A 24,868-nucleotide genomic window follows, 5' to 3' on the forward strand; every position below is an offset into this window, starting at 1 on the left:
TGAGGAACGCAACACAGCACACACACACACCACTAAACAGTAGAAGTTAACACTAACAAAAACCAAGGTTAAAAATCCCCAAAATGTTGAATTTTGGAGTTTGGTGTGGGAGTAGGAATAATGGAGATATAATTCTGGTTCTCCCTTTGGCAGTTTCTAATTTCTGTCTCTGAATCTCAGTCAGAAAACAAGCAGCTGGTGCAACTCTCTGCCATTCCTCTTGCCCAATTTCTTCTCTCTCCTTTGCTTCCTTGCAAAACCAAAGATGGGTGGGAGGGCAGGAATAACAAAAGGGGAACATTCTTTCCGCCTACTCCTTACCCTTCATTCTCTGCCCGTCTTTCTTCTTCAAATTTTGTTCTGGGCCTTTCCTTTCCCACCCTCCCATCTTTATCTAATGGAAACCCTTTCACTTTTGTCTCTGTCATATTTTACTGTGATTTGTAAATTCATGGACAGAGATGGTATCCTTTTAAACATTTGGATTTTTAAAAAGAAAATTTACAAAGTTGATTATTGTAAACGTAAACTAATGATTCAACCTTTCCAGGTTTCTAAGCTAGTTACAGTAAGCCCGTCAGGTCATTTTCACTGCACCTGGGCAAAAATGCAGCTGAATTTCTATTAAGTGGATCTGCAGGATGAAATCGAAGTTCACTTCTTTCATTCTTATCTAAATCCAGAAAAACACAATCAATAAAAATCTATAGGGGCCGCCTGTGGCATAGTGGTTAGGTTCATGCACTGCTTCCCTGCCCAGGGGTCTTCTGGTTTGGATACTGGGCACTCACCTAGTCATCATTCATCAAGCCATGCTGTGGCTGCATCCCACATAGAAAACTAGAAGGACGTACAACTAGGATAGACAACTATGTACTGGGGAGGCTTTGAGGAGGAAAGGAAAAAAAAAAGAGGATGATGGGCAACAAATGTTACCTCAGGGCTAATCTCTCTCTCTCTCTCTCTCTCTCTCTCACACACACACACACACACACACACATCTATACATGCTTATTAAGCATTTAAGGGGGTTTGAATAAAGAGCGGAGGCTCTTCCGCAGTTTTCTGAAACTCAAAGACTAATAACCAATGCTAGTCAGTAATCCTTTGCATCCCTCACTTAGAAGACAGTAGAGGTAAAGAATAGGAGAGGACAGAAACAGGGCTACATTTTAAAAGAAAGTATAAATCTTATAATGAAGAATCCCTCAGAGCTGACAACTTAAAGGACGCTGGAAAAGAACAAACGCAGACATAACCCCGCAGACCCGCGAGCTGACCCCCGGCCCACGCTGCTGACTTTAGGCAAGCTCCGCCTCCAGGAACAACTTCATCGGCATCCGCGGGCCCGCTCGCACCAGCCCCACCTCCTCCTCCGCATGCGCACAACAGGCAAACGCCGCTCCGCCGTCTTCGTCGCCTTCCCCACCCCCGAATTCCGAGCTCCGATGGGTCCGTTTCATGGGACCGCCCCTTCAGCCCAACCAATGTGGAAGCCGCCTCGGTGCTCCGCCCTCCCTGCCGGCAGAGTGCGGCGGCGTAGCTTGCAAACCCGGGCTGCGAGTGGGGATGGCGGTCGCAGCAGCGATTGCGTGCCGGCTGTTGAGGCTCCGTGCAGCCGGGGCCGGGGGACACTGGCGTCGGCTGCGTGGCGCGGGGCTGCCGCGGGGCTTCCTGCAGCCCGCCTCGGCCGGCGAGGATGCTGCCCAGTGGCGGCGGGTGGCTCACTTCACTTTCCAGCCGGACCCGGAGCCCCTGGAGTACGGTGAGCTGGGGGCTGCCCTGTCCGCTTCCGCTGCAGCCCGGACTCCCAGGCCGGCGGGCACAAGCAAGGAGTGCAGCCTTGCCTGTCCTGGGCGGGGACCGGCAGGCCGATCTCCTTGCATATTGGCAAAATCCCTGCTCTGCTCTTTGGAGTCTCGTCCCGCCTTAGGGTCTGACTGTGGTTTCCTCCTTTCTCTGTTTTTGTGACGGTTCCACATTCTAGAGGCAGCCCCTGGGCACCCTCGGGATGAGTGAGAGGGCACACCGCGGTCTGGAAGGGCCTGAAGGTGGAGGTGGTGGTGCCCAGGGAACGCCTCCCTTTCTCCGTTCTCCCTCCTTGCTTTCTCAAGCGGGGAAAGGGTTAGGCCTTAGGTATTGTCTCAGCTTGCCCGTGGCTGGGCCACTAAGGACGAGCAGGAAGATTTAAAAGAAAGATAGTGTTCCTTTGCTTTGGCAGGTAGGAGAAAACGGAGGAATAGGTTCTTCCCAGAGATGGGAAAGAATCCAGGCTTTCTATTTGAGCCTAGTACTGGGCCTGTGTTGGGCCAGACTGCCCCTTAGCCAAAGAGGGGTAATGGATGTGGGTGATGGGACGAGGAAATCATGGTGTTTCCAGCAGTAGGAAGGACATGTAGCCACAGCTCACACCTCACGGTATGACAGTTGCATAACTTTTGCGATTTCTTCTGCAAGTTTTATGTAATCTCCAAAAGATCCAGTGTCTATCATCAGAACATCGGAACCAATAAGGAAACAGTTACCTTTCCCTGGTCTAATAACTTCTCATATGCTAGAGCTGACGTTTTTGGAAGTGTGCGTTTACTTGTGAATAATAAGAATGAACATTTATTGAGTGGTTACTACGGGCAGGCACTGTGCTGAGAAATTTACATTCATCATCTCATTTGATGCCTAGGACAACCTAGTACCTCCAGGTAGGTTAATTGAGGTCTTGAGATAGTTTGTCCAAGGTTACACAGGTAAGTTAGTGGTAGCTTCGGCTTTGGAATTGTAGTTATTCAGATTCCAGAGCTTCCAGTCTAAACAGTGTGCTAAAATGCATGTAGAAATAACTTACTAAGAAGCGTCTCAGTTGTGTGAAACAGTTAAGTAAATATTATAAAGGTGAATAGCAGTTTTTTTCTCACTGACAAGTTGAACCTCGAATTCTGTCTTAGAAAGAAACAAAACTTTAGTCCAATGCTTGAGAAATAGAGTACAGGTCTTTTTAACCCCCCTTCCATAATTGTGAAATTGCTAAAATATGAGTAAAATGATAATCATATTTATATCCCCATTAGGAGGTGGTTTCCTGGGATAGGAAAGAGATGGTGAGTTCTGGAAATAGGACATGGTAGTACCAGATTTTAACCTATAATTTGAAGTAATGTGTTTGGAAGTAGGATTTGATGGATTGTGTATGAGAAGTGAATAGAAGGAAGACATTCAAGGATGCCTCCTCAGTTTCTGGCTTGTGCACTTGGGTAGAGGGTAGTGCCGTTTGCTAAGATGGGAAAGACTGGTTTTTGGGAGCAGACATCAAGAGTCCAGTTTTGTGCTTGTTGAGTTAGAAAAGCCCAAGACATCCATGCGGAGAACTGATGATTGTGGGATATAAGTCAGGAGCTTACAGGAGAGGTCTGGATTGGAGATACCCATTTAGGGGGCACTAGCCTATAGCTGGGCTTAAAAACCATTTAGAGACTGAGTAGAGAAGGAGCTAGCAAAAGGAAGGGAAGCGACCATAACTTGTCATACCGTAACTGAAGTTACCGGGTACCTTGAGAGGGGAACCTAAGGACCCTCTCCACAGTTTCTTCAACTTTAAGCCTCCTGGGTCCTCCCAATTTCAGCCTCAGGTGACAACCCCTTCCCTTCCTTTACTTTGTTCCTTTTCATCAATATGCAGTATACACTGGCACCTTAAAAAGGCATTTGTGTTTATGGTTCCTTCATTTACATTTTAATATAAATGTTCTGTCCTTGATATTTGAATTCTCCATGAAACTTACTTTATGGCGTACAGGTTGAGCTACCCTTTAATAGGGATTAGAATGAGACAGAGGTACACACCTGGCACATAAGGATCCTGGAGAATATCTGGAGGGATGGGTTTTGTTGGGAGAAATGAAGGCATCCTTCATTTCACAGTGTGGTTAGTGCTGGATTATGCCACTGAAACCATTCGTTCCTCGTGCTTCAACAGACAGATACTGATTCTCGTGTGTGTGTTAGACACTGTGCTCAATGCTGAGGTCTCTAAGGAGTATGACAAGGAAGTGCTATAATACACACGTCTATACCAAGGACTAGGCAGCTCACTTGAGGGCCAGTGCTGAATGTCTCGGCAGAGGCTTCATCTTCTGAAAGTAGACCCTAACTTTTTTCATCATGGCTGTGTATTTTTATTTGTTTGGGGGTCTGGCTACAAATAATGCTTCGTTTCTACATGCCCTGCTGTTGACCTTGTTTCTTTCTGGAGACTGCTCCTCGGGCACCCACTTGCCTCTTCTGTCTGAGATGCTGCAGCTCCAGAAGGCTTCTCTCTTCCTTCAGCCCTACTGCATACTGAATATTTAGAATAAGTGAATAATCCTTTAGACCATTACTGCAGTATCACCTCTTCCCCGCTCCCATTCTCTTGTCTGTCTTTGAACTGTGACTCTGGTAGATCTTTTTTCCTACTCGTTCCTTTTTCTTTAAGTGGTTGACTAACAGTTTGCTTTGTGTGCTTTTTAAATCTTTATTGAAACAGCCTTATTTGTTTGTTTATTCAGTCATTCGTGCAACAGATATTTAGTGAGCAGCTGCCACATGTCAGCCATTGTTGTAAGCGCTGAGCGTTTATCTCTGATCAAGAGCAGATAAGAATCACTCCCGTCTGGGAGCTTATCTTCTCTTGTGTCCCTAACATTCTGCCGATGTGTCACTTGGTGATGTGTCACTTGGTCTTCTGTGTCACTTGGTGATGTGTCACTTGGTCTTCGTAGCAGTGATGAAGACCTGCTCATTCACGATGCTCTACTTAGGACAATTTCAAGTGAGCAGCTCATTTAAAAATGAGCTTTAAAAAGAATCAAAAGATGTGCTGTATTAATAATTGTCATTTAAAACTTTTAAAAGCTTCTAGTAGAATAGCAGTTAATCCAAACTCCTAAAATTTTGAATCTATTTGAAAAAAGTATTCAGGAGTGAAAGTTTATGTGCTCATATGGAAATATAACCTTTAAATACCCTTACTTGTAAATTATTTTCATATAAGAAAAGTAAATTATTTGTGGTTATCAAGCAATACTTTTCAGATTTCCTTTGTATGATTTTTATTATTAAAGTTTTTGCTTTCTTCCTGCTGAAAACTTGCTGAGCAGCAAGGAGATAAAGAGGTCGGGGGTGGGGGGCATTTGGTATTAATTCAAATGGTCAGCAGATGGGAAACAGATACCAGCTTAGATGCTTAGGAAGTGTCATTCTTCCTAGGTTCTTAGCTATGAAAATCTTAATAGACAAATAGAAATCTTACTTTAGGAAATATATGAAATAGGAGAAAGAGTGGGAATGTCATGGTGGTTGGGAAAAAAGTTTACCCTAAACCATTATCATCTGATTCTGGGCACCAATAAACACTTTACAGGGTTTTTATAGAATGGAGAAGGAGTTAAGGAAAGTATCTATTAAATAATAAAGGCTTAGCCTGAGGAAAATTAAGTTATGAAGTAATCATGGACATGTGGTGTGATCATGTATCCTTTGACGTAGGTGATGTAACGGTGCTTTCTTGAATAAATTCCTATTATCCCCATCAATAGGAAGAGTAGAAATAGGCCTCTATTTTGGGTACAGAGGCAGGAGGGCAGATCTGCTTGGGTGTTGCCAAGACCCGAAGCCTGGGCGTTTAGCAGTGTTGAAGGGGTCAGAGAGACATCTGAGGCCGGAGCAGGCAGAAAGTCAGAAGGCTGGGTGTCAGTGGATAGTGGGAGATTCAAGATGTCATAGGTTAGAGCCTGTTGTGGAGACAGGCCAGGCTTGGGAAGACGATGGGTCTCCAGGAAAAGGAGGAGTGACCAGTGTGTCTCAGGGCTGGAGGGTTGATGGAGCAGTAGCAATAGCAGTAGGTGGGTTGTGACCCACCCTGGGAATTAGACCTTAGCTTTTGGGACACACCAGGCTACTGAGGAGCTCAGAGATTGGGTGGGACAGTGGTTAGGGTAAGCAGCAGGTGTTGATGGGATTGATATCAGGGTGGCTGTGGGTTAAGGTGAGCACGAGTGCATGGAGCAGGCACAAAAGTGAAGCTTGGGCCTGTGGCTCAGAGAAGCTTCAGGCAGAAGCCTTTCTCTGCTCCAAATAGTGCTTTTGGAGAGGAGTTGACCCAAAGTTCTGGGGTGTCTGTGGGCACTGGGCAGCACCGAGGCTTAATTCAGAGTCCTAAAGTCATGATGTTTCTGAATTCCAACATTTGGAAACTATTAAATAAAGCTTTATACCATTCAGAATAATGCCAAGGTCAAGATGAAGGACACCGACAAAGTCGAGAATCTAGCAGTAAATAGCTAATATTTGTTCAGCACTTACTGCATCACCTACTGCTCCAGGTGCTTCAAGTGTACATTCCATTCAGCCCTCCCGACAACCCGCTTAGGGAGGTGGAGGTTGTCCTGCAGAGATTCTCCTTGAGCAGTAAGAGAATAGGACTAGCTCTCACGTGTTTAGGTGTGGGGTTATGGTATTCTCCAAACATGGCAGTTCTAGGCACTCATGTTGATCTTCAGCCTTCCTCATTGTTTGACGGCCCATGACTATGTGCTCTTTGTGGCATATGCAACAGACGCCACTGGTCACGTGCCGCCATGAGGGCTTAGTTTCCTAACACTCGTCCAGGGAATCTTCCCAAACCCCTCTCACTCTGGCTGGTTCCCTCTTCTGACTTTCTGGAGCTTTTTTTTTATTGTCTACACACATTTGGTCACTTGATTATATTCCTTCCTTCTTTTTTATACTTGTTTTTAATTATTTAATGTGCAAATTTTGCCTCATCGACAAGCTTCTTGAAATCTGCATTCCTTTTGCATCTTCCACAAAGCTGGCATCATTGTAAATAATGCAATACATTCACATAATATATTCTGTACCCTCATTTCTACCTTGAATTTAATCCAGTTGTAATCAACTGTTAAGAAACTGGTTATTTTTTACATATTTTACAATGTATGAAATGTTACAATTTTTTTTTTTTTTTAACTTTCACAGGGCAAACTCAGAAAATGAATCTTTTCCAGGCAGTAACAAGTGCCTTGGACAACTCATTGGCTAAAGATCCTACTGCAGGTAAACTTGCTTTGTGCTTGACTGTGGCAGTTGTGTTAATTCAGAATTGAAGATTTGCTGGAAATATTTGTCTGGAGCTCAATGGTTAACATGATATCTACCTGGAATTTTTAAAAGACCTAATGAAATGATTAAGGTTAAATAATCAAATTATGATATGAACACATCTTTTATCTCCTCGCTGTGAGTTAGTTCTCATGCATATCTAACATCATCAAGTTAACTTTCTTCCGTAGTCTAAGTGGTCCCAATATTATATACCTACTGTGTACTGCTGTTTCTTTAGCGTGTAGAAAAAATGGAAAATACCACTTTGTTCAGCTATCTGTTTATAAAACGAGGATTTGATTCTGTGCTTTCCTTTGGGATATATTGTCATTCAAGTTGTAAGATTTTTTGGAAATAACTTTAATATTTATAAATAACTGTATAAGTAACTTTATCTTATCAAGTTAAATTATTGATATAAAAGCAGTTGTCCTCCTGCTGTGTGTTTTCTAAGGTTAATTGGCTTTACTTCATATGTGTAGTTAGTATACCTCGTGCTTCCACTTGAGAGTCCCTAGTTTTAAGATCAAGTGAAAACCAGGTTATTTTGTAAGAGGAAGTGAGAGCTAGACTAGTGGATAATTAGACCTTGCTTTGTTTTGAATGCTGACAATGATTGATCTGGGTGAGTAGAGCAAGGTGACTTATTTTCTTGAGGTCCAGAGTTCTGTGCTACGAATGCCTGTTATTTTCTTTGCCTTGCTTCAAAGCTCCTCTCAAGCCCTACCTGTGCTATTCATTGCCTTGCTGTCCATGTCCCACCAGACTTGCCTCCTCCTGTTTCACACAGTCTAAGTCACTTTCCTATTTGTGACTGTCGTCTCAGCGTAGAGTGCTTTTCCTTCAGCTTTTCAGATTGCTGACTCTCATTGTATACCACGTATAAAAAAAACACTGGCCAGGGACTCGGGGGCCCGCAGTGTGAGTCATGGTTCTGCCTCCTGCTTTCTGACTTGGCAGGTTACTTCGCTACTTCTCTGGCTTCATTTTATTCGTGGGTGAACAACATGGTGAAAACAAGGTGAAATTCAAGATCAGTGGTTCTTTCTCAACTGGCACAATTTTCATCCCCCCTCCTCCTCTTACATTTAACAATGTCTGGAGACACTTCTGGCTGTCACAGCTGTGTATGTGGGGACAACTGTCATCCACAGGGTAGAGAGCAAGGATGCTGCTAATATATCTGTGATGCAGAGGACAGGCCACTACAACAAAAGAATTATCCAGTCCAAAAAAAATGTTAATAATGTTGAAATTGAGAAACTTAATTTAGATCTATGGTCCATTTCTGTTTTATGATTTAAAATGTAAACATTTAAATTACTTATTGTTACTGTCATTTAGGGATTGTTAAAATGTGTTCTTTAAATGCTGTTTTCCAGTAATATTTGGTGAAGATGTTGCCTTTGGTGGAGTCTTTAGATGTACTGTTGGCTTGCGAGACAAATATGGTAAGTTAATATCTTTATATATGAACAGTATTCCTGTAGAACATCTACTTAAAGATCTTGAGAATGCAAAATGTGCCTGTTAAATTGTTTGCTATATCCTTATTGTATGGATGGGTTCCTTTTTCTTTCTACAGCCACCCACAGAATCCTTTGGCCTAGATTTCTCCAAATGTGTTCTAACTGTAGCATCCTTCTGATCTAGTTCATATTATGAATATTATAGATTCCAGAATAGCCTTCACTAAATGTATTATTTATAATGTCATTTATATGTCCAGGAATCCTTGATCTTTTATTGCTGCTTGCCTTAGCCAATCTCAATTCCATTTCCTCTAGGTCAAGGTTCTGCCCGGTTGGTCTCTGTTAACAGATTTCATCTTTTATTACCTGCTTTAGTCAGGGTTCTCCAGAGAAACAGAAGCATTAAGATTTATCTGTGTGTCTATATCTTTGTGTATTTTGTATATAGATGTATTATATACTATTTGTATGTGAGTATATGTCTATATCTATGTATATCTATATCTAGAGAGAGAGAGAGCAAAAGAGGAGGAGAGAATGAGAAATAGAGAGATTTGTTTTTTAAGAAATTGGCTCACTTTATTGTGGAGGCTGGCAAATCTGAAATTTGTAAGGCAGGCCAGTGGGCTGGAAGCCCAGGCAAGGTTTCTCCATTGCAGTCTTGAGGCTGAGTTTCTTCTGTTTGCGAAACCTCAGTCTTTTCTCCTATGGCCTTCAAGTGATTCGATGAGGCTCACCCATGTTTTGAAGGGGAATTCTCTTTACTTAAAGTCTACTGATTTAAATGTTAATCACGTCTAAAAAATACCTTCACAGCCATATCTAGGCTGATATTTGGCCAAACAACTGGGCACCATCATGCAGCCAAGTTGACACATAAAGTTACCCCTTCTACATGTTTCATCCCAGCCGATCTGTGTCTTTTGCCTGGCGTGTGGTTGATTTCTGCCTATTGCTTTCACTCACTTATTTGACTCAGACATAAAACCATCAGAATGCATGTTGGCCCATCCAAGCGTTCCCACTCCTGACTTGCTGTCAAGGAAGTGTTTCCACCCCTTCCTTTTAGGGATGCCTTTGAGGTGCTTTTGACCTCTGATTTCTTCTCTCAGTCTTGTCTCACCTGGAAGTCGGCGAAGCAGTGAAGTTTAGGGGGAGGGCTTGATATCTACCTTCGTCTTACCTTTGCCACTGCCCTGTGAAGCTCATGCGTGCTCAGAGAAACGGGTGAGGTCCTCAAGATTTTTTTTCTGATTGTTGTTTCTTCTTGTTTCCCTCTCCTATGAGGTTATGTTATGTTTGAATCCAAGAAACCATAGCATGTTCCATCTCACTTGGATGGAACTCCCAGGTACTTCTTTTCTCTTCCCTTTATAGCAGGTTGATTTTCTGGGTCCCCTCCATTTTCTCCTCGCTGTCTATTTCTAACAGTTGTTTAGAGTTTGAGACAGTTGGGCTAATCTCAACTATCTCAAACTACCTCAATTAGTTCCAGCTAATTCACACTCCTACAAACTAGATCTTTTAAAAAAATTAAAAACCTTGGGGCTGGCCTGGTGGCGCAGCGGTTTAGTGCACACGTTCTGCTTCTTGGCAGCTGGGGGTTCGCCGGTTCGGATCCCGGGTGTGGACATGGCACCACTTGGCACACCATGCTGTGGCAGGCATCCCACGTATAAAGTAGAGGAAGATGGGCACAGATGTGAGCTCAGGGCCAGGATTCCTCAGCAAAAATAGGATTGGCAGCCGTTAGCTCGGGGCTGATCGTCCTCACAAAAAAAAAAAAAAAAAAGAAAGTGCGCATCTTAAAAAAAAAAATTAAAAACCTTTATACATTTGATTTCAGAAGTAATGCAAGTGCATTGTAGAATATTTGGAAAATATAGAGAAGCTTAAAGAAGAAAATAAAAATTGCCCATACGTCCGGAGAGAACCTAGAGAAAACCACTGTACATATCTTGGTATATACACTTCTAGATTGTATTTGAATAATCTGAATATATTTGGATATATTAACTAATATTTAAAACGTAGAATTATACTTTGTTCTTTTCTTAGTATTTTCGTCTCTGCTGACGTTGCCCATCTGTTCTTGCTGCTGTCTATTTTCTCCATTAGAGCGCTTAGCATATTAATCATAGTTGTTTAAATTCCTGGTTTGATCTTTCCAACATCTCTGCCATGTCTGGTTCTGATGCTTGCTCTTTCTCTTCAAATTGTGTCTTTTGCCTTTTGATATGCCTTGTAATTTTTTCTTGAGAGCCAGACTGTATGTACCAGGCAAAAGGATCTGCTCTAAAGAGGCCTTTAGAGATGTATTGATGAGGTGTAGGGGGAGGGGAAGCTCCTATGGTCCTATGACTAGGTGTCAGTCTTTTAGGGAGTATTTGCCTCTGGACCGTGAACTTCATGAGTGTTTCTCAGTTTTTTCTTCCCCTTCAGGTGGGACAGGATGGCTAGAGTGGGCTGGAGTTGGGTCTTTCCTTCCCCCAGTCACTTACTGGTCACTTGTCCTCTGATAATACCCAGCAGGTTAGGCTCTGGTTCGCTGGTTTTACCTGAGGTTAGGCGTTGTTAAGAAGGGAGTGCTCTGTGTGTTTCAAAATGCTTCCCTGTCTGCTTCCCCTGCTGGAAGCAAGAGGGGAGTTTTCTCATGTTTCCTGTGGGAACCTGGTGGAGCTCCTGGAGGTAAATCTTACAATATTGTGGGGGCCGCTATGACTGGGTGCGCTGGAGGTTTTAACTCTCAGACCTGTCCACACTGAGCCTCCGGCAGTTCGTCACTTTTAGTTTGAGTTTTCCTGGCCTGGCGCTGGGTCCCTCAGTGGTTTCCACCCGGGAGTCTCTGCTCTGCTAAGTCCAGATTCCCTGTAGTCGTCTGTCTGTCTCTCCAGTCTCAGAGGCATCAGTTTGCTCTTTGTCCTTCCCTCTTTTATGCATCCAAGAAGTGCTGTCGATTTTTCAGTCTGCTCAGCTTTTTACTGGTTGTCAGGACAGAGTGGTTACTTCCAAGCTCCTTATATGTTGAACTGGAAACCGGAAGTTGAATTCTACTTTTGTACCTGTCTTCTCTAGATCTGGTGGGAGGAGTTTCTAGCCTTCCCTCTTCCCTGAGCCCGTGAGGTGGCATGCCAGGTGCTTCTGTAAGTTGGTGTGTCTTCTGTTGGCTGTCTGCCCAGGTTCTCATGCATGGTGCTCTTCTCACTGCTCGTTCTGTCTGGGGCATTTCATCCGTGTCACCTGCTGCTCACACTAGTGACTTCTGAATTTCCATCTCCAGTCTAGACCTCTGGCCTGAGCTTTGGATCTGTGTATTCGATGTACCACTGCACGTCTTCACCTCGATGTTCCAGTCACTTGAAACTCAGCATTTCCAAACTCAGCTGAAGTCGTTATAGCCACCCAGCGAATCCGTGCTTCCCACTACATCTTCTGTCTGGGTGAATACACCATCATCCATTCAGTTGTCTACCCAGGAACCAGGGAGATCCCAGTGTTGTCCCTCTTTGTTATTTCCCACATCCGGGCAAGTCCTATGATTTTATCTTCATAGTTTGTCTTTAATATGGCCCTCCTTTCTGTTCTCACTGACCTGGTGTCTCCCTTCAGATCCTTGTTCATCTCTTCTTGGACCGTTTTGTCACTCTCCCCTCCAGTCCATTCCCTACGTTGTTACCAATGTGATCATTCTAAAACGCATATTTCTTGGCAGGATATACGAACGACTGTGAGGTCTGTGCCCTGCCTGACTACCTGACCTCATTCACTTGATTCTTTACTAATAATGAATTACTGCATGTGTTCCCTAAGGCCCTGTTTTTGCCATCCCTCTGTCCCATCTGTTTACCTGGTCAACTCCTGTTTTGCCTTCAGCAGTTTCCCTGTAAAGCCCTTCCTGACCCTCCAGGCACAGCCAAGCACTGCTTTATCACGGCTCAGATTTGGCATTACAGATGGCGAGTTATCCTGTGATTGTCTCCCCATCAGATCTCTGCCCCTCACAGCCTCTCCAGGCGACAGATATTTAAACCAACTGTGCCTCCCCAGCTCCCAGTGTAGGGTCAGGCGGTGCTTGTAAAGTGACGTTGTCGAGTGAGTTTACCCTTCGCTCTCTCACCGGAACAGTGGCCAGCGGCCTCAGTAAGGAGATTTCCTTTTCTCCCTTTAATGATATTTGGTTGGTCTGATTTTCTTTCTTAAAAAAGAGGTCAAAAGAGGGAGAAACTAAATCTCACTTGAAAAAGTCGGCTACTCAGAGCGCCTACGGATTTGTCCACGTGACGGGGGCTGAGATAATTCACTTTGAGCTTTGTCGTCAGCAGCTGCTGTGAATTTTGCACCAGCTTTAGGACTAGGAAGTCAGATTTTGAATAATTCCAGGTTGAACAATATGCACAAATAAATCAGCACTATTCTCCTGAACGAGAGGGAGCGAGCTGCAGTTTTCAGGACTGAAGAATAAAGGAAATGTGAAGAGAAATATGTTAAAAGAGAACTTTTTGCATATTTAAAAAATAGCACATACCTGTTAAAAATAATTCTCTGCCCTTTTCAGTACAGGCCTGGAATTTTTCGCTATACAGAAACATGTCTGCTTAGTATTCTTTTTTTTTTTAAAGTTGAAAGAATTTGTATTAAACTAAAAGATTGTATTGATATCGTGGCATACACTGCCTCAAATGACAGCAAATGACGGCACAGATAACCTCCTGTGAGGGACTGACTGGCTTTCTGGGGAGAGCTGTGTTGAGTGGGAGGGATCACAGTCAGTAGGTGGCAGCCTACACTTTGAAATGAGACCGTCCCTGTTGGGCATTGTACAAGTACTCTGGAATTGCTGAGAAGCAATTTAAATGTCACCAGAAGGGAGAATTTGAAGGATTTTGGGTTACTGACATTATACCGTAAAGCTGAGTACTACTTAATCTGAAAAAGAAGGAATTGCATAATTAGAATGAAGCTATCAAAAAAGGAAGGGAGATGGAGCTATTCTGTATTTCAGATGATTCAATGAGGGTGGGTTTAGCACCACTGAACTGCTTTGCTCCTTCTTTCTTGTCCTTTGATAGAACAAAGTAATATGAGTGCTTTGAAAATAGCAAGCAGAACAGGACAACCTCATCGACACATCGCATTCCGAATGGCAGCTTTCAGCCTTTTAGGCAAGGAGCCCCGTGGATCAGGAGCAACTCTTGGAAGCAGGAGTTCTAGGGAGGCAGGGGGCGGGAGAGGGCGCTTAAAGGCAGTTGACTTTTAGGGTATGTGTGATTTTATGTTGCATGCCACGCACCCTTTCATTTATAGAAGTAACGAGTCAGCTTCCACATGTTCTGTACAAAATCCGTCCTCGTTGTCGTCATTCTGTGTACATGAGAGAGTGTGTGTTTTGTTCAGAGAAGACTTTGGTAAGTCAGGTTCAGGGTCTCTTTTTACTGAGCGCTATTCTGTGCTGATAGGAACGTTGCTGGGCTGTGGTTCAGAAGGCTGTATTTCACTCCACTCAGTGGAGGAAACTAAGGTGAGAAAAGGACTTTCAGAGGACTTGCTGAGTTCGTCTGCAGGCCTGAACATCTGCCTTTGCACGGGATTTGATGTTTTTCCATTACTCTGTTCATTCCTCCACACCACCGCTGCGGCCTGTTGTGGCAGCTTGGGAAAGGGAATATAACCACTTACTTGTTTTCTTATGTAAACACCATGGAAATTGTATAACCAGATAGTTTAATACACTGAATTCAGAAAGGAAAAGTAGGGCAGGCGCATGGAGAGGGCGCGTCGCCTTCTATCGCGTGCCAGCGTTTGGGAGTTGACTTTGGACCTTTGTCTCCTCATCAGTGAAGCGAAAGGAAAGGACCGGATGGTCCGCATGGGCACGCACGTTAGGTGTTCTCTGTGCTTGTTTCTTAAAGAGGAAGACATTTATTTCATGCTTTGGTTTCTTTTACTCGTAGAGGTTTTGCGAATGTAACAGTCGTTATATCATCTTAGAACTATGGGCTACCTTGGGCACTTAATTTTCTCTGAAGTCCCTTTTCCAGTATAATTTTTAAATTTGGGGGCTGTAAGCAAAATCTTCCTGCAAGTTTCGTCTACTTTTACAGGAATTATGAAGTAACATAGTCAACAGAGAAAGTGACCTTTCCATGTATGTTCCTGCTGCGAAGAGATGGTTACTTGGGTGATATTCATGCTCTTGGCTTTAGTGTCGGGGCCCCAGTGAGGACTGGCCATCTGTGTGATGGGTTTTGGCCTCTGGGTGGTTGAAACTAATTTTACTGAAGAAAAAACCTGGTAAAGGAATGCCAGTTCTTCAGGGGAAAGGAATACAATGTTATTCCCCCTATTGAAGTATGTACATTTATGACTTCAGAGCAAATTGAATACCAGATATAGATTGTAACGTGTCTAACTGTTCTGTGAATTTGGAGTACAAACAGGTATTAATAAGATGGTGTAAACTTCTGTTTCTAATATGCTTATTAAAAAATATTTTTAAAGGATTGTTAGTAGCTTTAAGTTTTTTCCCTACTTCCTAGAAGTCAGATACTTTAAATTGCTCCTGGCATTACAAGGCCCTTTTGTTTTCTAAAAGTACACATGTGGTAGAACTAGATAAAGAACATGTTTGATATGCCTTTCTTTTTCATCCAGTTGAAGGGGTTACCCTAGAAAATGGGGTGAAAATATTATTGACATATAGTTCATTTACATTAGTTTCTGTTATATATTGCTTTGATGTTCTTTTGTGAATTTTCATTCCAAAAAAAGCTTTTAGAATCTACTAAAATTAGAGTTGGTACAAATGTCACTGTATTTCAATTTCTCTAAAAATCAAAATGAGTATCCTCGCAGTTGGCATGTTGACAACTGGCTTAACAAATAACATTTAAGAAAAGAGATATTTAATATATTTTGTAGGATATCAGATCTGGAGAGAAAACAAGGATATATTTAGTCCAGTGGTTCTCAGCTGTGCCTGATTTTGCCCTCCTGGGGACATTTGGTCATGTCCAGAGACATTTTGGTTGTCACAATGGGAGTTGCCACTGGCATGTAGTGGGTGGAAGTCAGGGGTGCTGATAACCATCCTACGATGCGCAGGCCGGCCCTCCTCCAAATGAAGAATTATCCGTCCCAGAATGTCAATAGCACCAAGATTGAGAAACCCTGATCTGGTCCTTCTCCACATAATGTGGAAATGGAGGTTCTGAGAGGTTAGGTGACAGCAAAATGCCCAGCGGCAAGTGAGTGGGCCAGAGCCTGCGCTCAAGCTCTCCAAAACCCAGTTCCGAGCTTTTTGTATTACGTTGTTCTCCTTATTTATAAGCGGGCTACTCATTTATATAAAAATATGAGAAGTATATAAGAAGTTTTAATAAACAAAGCTCAAGGTTTTGATTATTCTCGGAGTAAGAAGCAGCTAGTCATCAGAAACCCAAGTTAAAAGTTGAAAAACATTCTTCTTGTGATTCTTTTGTGAATGAGATTTTTGATTAGTTTATTAAGTTGTTCTGGGGTGGCAGCCGCATCTTTGGCTATTTTTTTCTTCGTTGATTAAACAGTAAATGTTGGAGCTGCCAACAGGTGTTCTCTTTGACCTTATAAGCATCAGAGTGTAATGCCCTAAGCCAATTTTTTCAACCTTACTTGACAATGGGAGGCTCTTAAAATTATCAAATGTGACCTCCAACAGGATATTAGAGATAGGCTTGGACCAAATAGACTGGGAAAAATGTGATTATTGGTCATTATTGTCAGAAAGTGTAAAATTGATAGCTTTTTAAGCATCACAATTAAGAACTGGAAAAATGAAGCTCTGTTAAGAACAATATTTCTTAAGAGAGTGTAAAAGATCTCGTCTTACATTTTCACTGTCAAGTATGACATATATGTCCCTCTAATATTAGGGATGATGTTACTAAGTTAGCTTCTCAAATCTGGTGCTGTCTTATGAAAATCCTTTTCCAGACTGGTACTTTTAACAGAAAGAAAAACGCAAACTTTTTTTTCTTTGGTACTTACTATTTCTTGAATTAGGATGCACTAGACATTTTTAACTGTTTTATGTTATACAGCTCACTTTCTAATTTTTACACACTGAAGCCAGTGATCTTTTTCTTTTTTTTACTTTTTACGTATTCACAATTGCTGCTTACTTGATTCAAATAGAATTTTTGAATTATGAGGCTTTTCTTGTTAGATGTAGAAATTATCACGGCTGAAAGGGGATCAGTATGACAATTTTACATAGACCAGTCAGATTGTTCAATATCTTGGTGTCCTTGGATTCTCTCATCCTGTTTTGTTCATCTTGCAGAAACAGATCACAACATCCATTAAATTCTTCCTTCTAGAAGTTGCATCCAGATGGCCACAGCAGCTGTCTGGCAGCTTCACGTTGACATTGTGCTCAGGTATGGAGCTGATGTTACTTACCTGAAGTCACTTACCTGTCTAAGGAGGTTTGGATTTAACTGTGCAGGTTATTACAAGCTAGACATTCTGTGCTTCAATTCTAACTTGGAATTCCACCTTCAGTGCAGTTATAAAGTCACAAAATAATTAAATTCACCAGGAAAAATGATTTTCCAGTGCAATTGAGAGTGCTCAGTAAAAACAGCCCTGCGTGGAGGGCAGCATTAATGTCACTTGTTGAACAAGACCTTCTCTGTAGCGTCTTAGAGGCTTGGAGCACAGTGCTTTGTTTTCTGTTCCCGTTTAGTGTAGAAGAGATTTCTCCGTTGCTTTGATTGGCAGAGGGGATGACAAAGGTTGGCAAATGTCATGTGCTGAGGAATCACTTGGGAAGCTTGCTGGACAAAAAGTTTTCAGTTTCCTAGTGAGCAGCTACACCCAAAGGCAGCTTTAGCGATGAAGAGCTTGACCTTCTCTGGTGGCGTCCTGCCATCCTTCTCCCCCGAGGTCCTCTGGCCACCAGCCAGAAGTAGTGGCATCTGGCCAACCTTAAATTAGCCAAAAGATTCTTTTTTTGTAGTTTGGGCTCCTGGAAACTCAAGCATCGTTGGTAATAAGGGATTTCTCATCATCTCATTTTCTGGGCAGGCTGCTCATTTAACCTCATCTTTTCTCCTTCTGGTCTCTGCCAGCTTGGAGTCCAGCAGAAACAAAGAAACTTGTTTCTAAGCCAAGAGGGAACACACACAAATACAGAATTACGGTCTTAATTAATCCAGATCCTGTAGACACTGCATTTCCTTCTTGAAAAAGTAGAGGTTCCTCAAAACTCAAAAGGAAACTCTTAAATCACTTTAATTCTTAATTTTTAAATCAAATGTTAATTCTTAAAGGAAGAAAGGAACATATTAAATGGCATAAACCCATTATAGCTATTCAAATCTAAATTGAACACTGATAGGATAGACGTTAAAGAGAGAAGTTCTGTGGGATGCTCAACAAATTCCTCAGTCCAGTAGGGCGACTGGGTCACTTGTCTGAAGAAGTCACCTTTCTGTTTTGTCAACGAGTCTGGACTTTCTGCCCAAGGGCCATTTAGTTTTTAGTTATTCTGTACATGTATGTCAAAGAAGGTTACAACTCTGCCTACAGTGTTTTACTATTTATGTAAAAAGAGGAAAGTTAGATATGATGCAATTATTATTATGCGTACAATTATTGCACTGGTTGCTTTCTCTTAAACAGCTTCCTTTGTCCCACGATCTGCTGAAGGTGAGTCAGGAGGGGAGCAGGGTCTGACGTGTGCCTCTAACCCACCCAGCCTCTCCTGATTTCTCTCAGATACTTATAAGCAGAATTTGAGCCAAATAGTGTCAGTGAAGCATTCCCTTCATTCATTTCTTGCCAAATGACCTTTAATGGTCCTCATATCTAGTTCATGCTGTTTCTTTCTCCAGGCATGGAACAGAAGACAGCTCCCTACTCAGCTGTAGCTCCTATTACACTTGAAGATTTCAGGGAAGTAAAATTTCAGTAAAATTTATTCCCAATTTTTCCAGGTAGGCAATCCTTAGCTCTCAGTACTCGTTTTACTGAAGGAGCAACAGCCAAGTTACTGCACGATCTCCCACTGTTTAAATGTTCTTCTAACTGTAGAGTGCTACTGCTGTCATGTATTTCCACCCTACCTGCCTTTTCTCTCAGAATTATCTCCACGTTCCAAGGAATTACAGGATTAGAGAATAGGCATCGTTCTTTTTGAGTTGTGGATAGGTCCATGAGTTTGAAGGGAGGAGAGTCTAACATACCAGGATTTCCTTGCTCGGTTTTATTTTTGCAGGCCCCCTTCTGGTAGTATTTGTGTCTGTTTATGGTCTCTGGTGGGGTCTTTGTGCGACAACGTGAGGCTTTCCTCCCTGATTTCTGCTGGACTGCTAAGGGAGTAGGTCCAGTTGTTAGTGTTTGACGTAATTTCTCCTTCCAGACCCTCTGGAGTCTCTTTCTCTCTTGTAAGCCCCTCTCTGGGGGCTTTAGCGAGTGTTCAGTCTTGCCTGGCCTGCCCTCTTGCCACCACTGTGTGTGGCTTTAAGTGGACTGATGTCCATGCTCTGGAGAACAGCCAAAAAAAAGGAAATGAAGAGGCCTCTTGCTGGTGCAGTGACTTATGGCTCTGTGGCCTTGCCTTTGCTAACATTGTGGTATCGGGTGCTCAAGGCGACTTTAATCGTCATCAGTTTCCCAAAGCACCTCACGCATACATAAAATCTGAGTAAAAATGATGGGCTAGCTATGAAAATGTAAGATTAAGACAAGCCATCTGGCTTTAGTCTCCAACTGGAATGCGTCTCCTAAGCTCCTCCTATATAGATATCCTGGAGCCTCTGCTGCCTGGCAACTCCATCAGTTCCTTTGTTTGGGTCAGTTTTATAGTTTCTGCAGAACTGGAAGGTTGCCACTCAAAATAGCTCCGGGTCCCTTCTAGCATGTGATAGGATTGCTGGGCCAACTGCTTGAAAAGAATGAAAGGATCGTGAAGGCAGTGATGGGCCGAAGTGCACGCAGTAGAGAAAGCCTGCCCTGACTGTTACCACTGCCACATCGCCTCATGGCGCAGGGAGTAGGTGGGACATAGTCAAGTGTCCTCTGACTTGCAGAAAAATGTCCCCGAACTTTGTCTTAGGCTAAGGCACTTCTTCAGTGTGTCCTGGGCTTACTTAGGTAAGTTTCCTGGGTACAGAGACCAATTTATGAGGCCCAGGAGCTTGTTGGAGATGCCATCCTGGGAAGGTGGATGCCTTCAGTTGTGTGTGTGGGTGTGGGGACAGTGTTTGAAGTGGGTCTGCAGATGTCAGTGGCACCATTCGTTTTACAGCACTTCCTCTCGGTCTTGCCCGAGTGTCATGATACTGATGCTGAGGTCTCAGCCAGAGATGCTGAGTTACTGGTCTGGGGTGTGGTCAGGGGTTGGAGTTTTAAAAGGTCCCCAGGTGACTCAAATGTGCAGTCAAGTTTAAGAACTGCTCTAGAAGGTACTGAAATTTTAAAGATGTGGTCTTTGCCTTTAATAAGGAAATCCCAGTACACTTGATACGTCAAAGCATAAGTACCTGGTAAGTGAAATAACAATGTAAGAAAGAAATAATAATATAAAATTATGTAAGAAGTGCCCATAACTTTGTTTCTTTTATTTAGGCCAGAATTTAAATGACAGAGGCTGACTTAAATTGTGCACTGAGAGGTTTTGATAGAAAATGGTGGCTGAGACTTCTGGACAAAGAGACTGTTGGACGTAGACATCTACTTATGTTCCTTCCCAAAACCCCACTAAAATATCAAGGGGTCTTCTTTTGTAAAGGCCTCAATCCACAAGGACAGGGAGAGTGGGACTGGAGATGGCAGGAACAAAGTGCGGGGAGCTGGAAGATAAAGGTTCTAAAAGGCTTGGAAAAACAGAATCTGGATTGGGCAGTGGGGTAGCTATGCACCAGCCTGGTGTACATCACAGACCTGCCCGAAGGCCCAGGAATCGACAACACCGAGTACCTCTGTGAACAGGGCTGAAGGGAGGCAGGGCTCTAGGATAGGAATTTGTTGGAAGAGTTTTAAAGAAGCTGTCGGGTCTCCAGCTTCCCTCCACCAGATGACAGAATCTCTCCATGGAGAGAGGAGACGTAAATCCAGCTAGAGGTAAGGGAGCTGGGAAGCGTAGCTTTTCTTCTATATGGATCTGCGCTCAGCCAAAACTCTGGGGCTTTGTCACTGTAGAAGAAAAGGAGAGTGAATAGAGGGGGATAATGAGCAGTCGGTGCTATGCTTATATGTACAGGTATTTGCTACATTAAGGTAATAGTAGGAGTAATGATGGTGATGGGCAGGCAGAATCTTACAGTGCTTTCAATGTGCCCAGCAGTGTTCTAGGAGCTTTACATGTATTAGCTCATCTAACCTCACAATCCTGTGAAGTTAATTCCATTATATCCCATTTTGCAGTTGTAGACACTGAGGACAGAGAAGTTAAGTAACTTCCTCACGGTTTCACAGCCGGAACCAGGCATAAGACCTCATCTTTCTGTGATTGAACATGACATTGTGATTAAGTTTCAGAAAAGCCTGATTTCTAACTGACGTTGTTTCATATATTGATTTTGTGTTCTCTTTGAAAAAATGACGATGCTGATAAATGTAAGGAATTATTGCTGGTTTTAGAAAACTATTTTGTTTGTACAAATTCAAGTAAGATTCGAATACAAATAATTTAACATTTGAAGTCTATTCATTTTTTCCTGTTTCAAAGGGGCTCGTATAGTTTGAACACTGTCATGGAAGGTATGACGATGTAATTGGTAATTTGGAACATAGCTCTGGTCACAGCATGGGGGAGCTGCGAGACTGAAGGCAAGGAGACCAGGGGTGAGCTCGCTGAGTCCGGAGGTGCTTAAACTTGAGCGTGCATCAGAATCACCTGAAAGGCTCGTCCAGTCCCACATTCCTGCATCCTGCCCCCATAGTTTCTGATTCAGGGGATCTGAGGTAGAGCCCAAGAATTTTTATTTCTAACAAGTTTCCACGGGACCACAGTTTGAGAACCACTGGTCTATTTCAGAGGTGATGAGAATCTAAACTACTGGCGAAGATGGAGTCAGGAAGGGGTCAGGGAAGAGTCGATCGGGGAGAATTGATAGGACTTGGGGTTCTTTGGAAGTTGAGGCAAATAGAGAGGGAAGGATCTGGGGCAAGTGTCAGGTTAAATACTGAATGAAAGATAGACTGGAAAGTTTCCATTGGGTGTGGCAATTAGGAGGCCTTTGGCGACTTGCTGACCTAAATAAAAGCAATTTTCCTGGCAAGAGTGCTCAGAAATAGATTAAAAGACTAAGGCTTCTGGGAGATATGATTATCCTATAGTAGCATATAAAATAGATTTCTTTAATTGGGTTGTACCTGTATCATTGTTTGTTTCAGTTGGCCCTCTGGTTTGGTCAAACTAAAGGCTTCCATCATGTTATGCACCATGATACTTTGACTTTCCACTGACTTTTTGATTAAAAATGGATCTGACGTTAAAAAAAAAGTGTCTATATCCAGTTCAAGGAACCTCATCCTTCGGTATATATACTTATTAGTTTTAGAGAAATATAGAAGCCATTTTCCTTGCATTATTTTTTTATTGAGGTATAATTGACATTAATTTCAGGTGAACAACATAATGATTTGATATTTGTTTATATTACAAAATGATCATTGCAGTAAGTCCTGTTAACATCTGTTGTCATACAGAGTTACAAGTTCTTTTTCGTCATGAGAACTTTCAAGATCTGCTCTTCTAGCTGCTTTCAAATAGGCAATACGGTATTATTAACTATAGTCACCATGCTGTACGTTATATCTCCCTGACTTACTCATTTTATAATTGGAAACTTGTACCTTTTGAATCCTTTCACCTGTTTCGGCCACCCTCAACCCCCTGCCTCAGGCAACTACCAATCTGTTCTTTATATCCATGAGCTCATTTCTTTCTGTTTTTGTGTTTTAGATTCCACATCAGAGAGATCATATGGTATTTATCTTTTTCTATCTGACTTATTTCACTTAGCACAATGCCCCTAAAGTCCATCCATGTTCTCGCAAGTGGCAAGATTTCATTCTTTTTTAAGGCTGAATAATATCCGTTGTATATCTACTTCATTTTCTATATCCATTCATCCATTGATGGACATTTAGATTGTTTCCATGTCTTGCTACTGTAAATAATGCTGCAGTGATCATGAGGGTACATATATTTTTTTGAATTAGTGTTTTTGTTTTGCTCAGGTAAATACCAAGAAGTGGAATTGCTGGATCATGTGGTAGTTCTATTTTTAATTTTCTGGGGAACCTCCATATTGTTTTCCTTAGTGATTGTACCAGTTTACATTCCTGCCAGCAGTGCATGAGGGTTTCCTTTTCTCCACATCCTCGGTAACACTTCTTGTTTCTTGTCTTTTTGGTAATAGCCACTCTGACTGGTGTGAGGTGATATCTCACTTTTTTTTTAAATTGCGATAACATTGGTTTATAACATTATATAAATTTCAGGTGTACATCATTATATTTCAATTCCTGTGTAGATTACCTCATGTTCACCACCCAAAGATTAATTACAATCCATCATCACACACATATGCCTCATCACTCCTTTCCCCCTCCTTCTCTCCCCGCTCCCCAGCTGGTAACCACCAATCAAGTCTCTGTTTCTCTGTGTTTGTTTGTCATTGCTTTTATCATCTACTTATGAGTGAGGTCACATGGTATTTGACTTTCTCCCTCTAATTTATTTCACTTAGCATAATACCCTCAAGGTCCATGTTGTCACCAATGGCCTCATTTCATTGTTTCTTATGGCTGAGTAGTATTCCATTGTGTATGTATACCACATCTTATTTATCCCTTCATCTCCTGATGGGCACCTAGGTTGCTTCCAAGTCTTGGTTATTGTGAATAACGTTGCAGTGAACATAAGGGTGCATATATCTTTATGCATTTGTGTTTTGATGTTCTTTGGATAAATACCCAGCAGTGGAATAGCTGGATCATACGGTAGTTCTATTCTTAATTTTTTGAGGAATCTCCATACTGTTTTCTATAGTGGCTGCACCAGATTGCACCACCCCACCAGCACTCCCACCAGCAGTGTATGAGGGTGCCCTTCTCTCCACATCCTCTCCAACATTTGTCGTTTCCTGTCTTGTTAATTATAGCCATTCTGACGGGAGTGAGGTGATATCTCATTGTAGTTTTGGTTTTCATTCCCTTGATGGTTAATGATGTTGAACATCTTTTCATGTCCCTGTTGGCCATCTGTACATCTTCTTTGGAGAAATGTCTATTCAGATCCTTTGACCATTTTTTAATTGGGTTGTTAGTTTTTTTGTTGCTGAGATTTATGAGTTCTTTATATATTTTGGATATTAACCCCTTATCTGATATATGGTTTGCAAATATCTTCTCCCAATTATTAGGTTGTCTTTTCGTTTTGTTGATGGTTTCCTTTGCTGTACAGAAGCTTTTTAGTTTGATGTAGTCTCATTTGTTTATTTTTTCTTTTGTTTCCCTTGACTGGTCAGACATGGTACTTGAAAATATGCTGCTCAGACTGATGTCAAAGAGTGTACTGCCTATGTTTTCTTCTGTTTTCATAGTTTCCGGTCTTGCAATCAAGTCTTTAATCCATTTTGAGTTAATTTTTGTGCATGGTGTAAGATAATGGTCTACTTTCATTCTTTTGCATGTGGCTGTCCAGTTTTCCCAACACCATTTATTGAAGAGACTCTCCTTTCTTCACTGAATGTTCTTGGTTCCCTTGTTGAAAATTAGCTGTCCATAGATGTGTAGGTTTATTTCTGGGTTCTCAATTCTGTTCCATTGATCTGTGTGTCTGTTTTTGTGCCAGTTCCATGCTGTTTTGGTTACAATAGCTTTGTAGTATATTTTGAAATCAGCGAGTATGATGCCTGCAGCTTTGTTCTTTTTCTTAGGCTTCCTTTGGCTATTTGGAGTCTTTTGTTGTTCCATATAAGTTTTAGGATTCGTTGTTCTATTTCTGTGAAAAATGTTGTTGGAACTTTGATAGGGTTTGCATTGAATCTGTAGATTTCTTTAGGAAGTATGGACATTTTAACTGTGTTAATTCTTCCAATCCAAGAGCATGGAATATCTTTCCATTTCTTTGTGTCGTCTTAATTTTTTCAACAGTGTTTTATAGTTTTCAGTTTACAGATCTTTCGCTTCTTTGGTTAAGTTTATTCCTAGGTATTTTATTCTTTTTGTTGCAATTGTAAATGGGATTATATTCTTAATTTCTCTTT

At 42.1% G+C, this 24,868-nt stretch overlaps 1 protein-coding gene across 8 annotated transcripts in view; it reads left to right on the forward strand.

Moving 5' to 3' along the window:
- The first annotated feature begins 1,389 nt into the window (after nt 1-1,389).
- The window catches only part of BCKDHB (branched chain keto acid dehydrogenase E1 subunit beta), a 229,634-nt gene continuing 206,155 nt past the window's right edge, over nt 1,390-24,868 (forward strand). For 3 of the 8 annotated variants that reach the window (XM_070223512.1, XM_070223513.1, XM_023650702.2), the window contains exons 1-3: nt 1,517-1,765; nt 7,012-7,089; nt 8,520-8,588. In XM_070223512.1, coding sequence (XP_070079613.1) covers nt 1,570-1,765; nt 7,012-7,089; nt 8,520-8,588 — 343 coding nt within the window. In that variant the 5' untranslated portion in view covers nt 1,517-1,569. Of the gene's footprint in view, nt 1,766-7,011; nt 7,090-8,519; nt 8,589-24,868 lie in introns of all 8 variants that reach the window. The other 5 variants (XM_005596802.4, XM_070223510.1, XM_005596803.4 and 2 more) reach the window with 4 other exon arrangements.

This window comes from Equus caballus, chromosome 10 (assembly GCF_041296265.1).
Source record: "Equus caballus isolate H_3958 breed thoroughbred chromosome 10, TB-T2T, whole genome shotgun sequence".
Taxonomy (NCBI): Eukaryota; Metazoa; Chordata; class Mammalia; order Perissodactyla; family Equidae; genus Equus; species Equus caballus.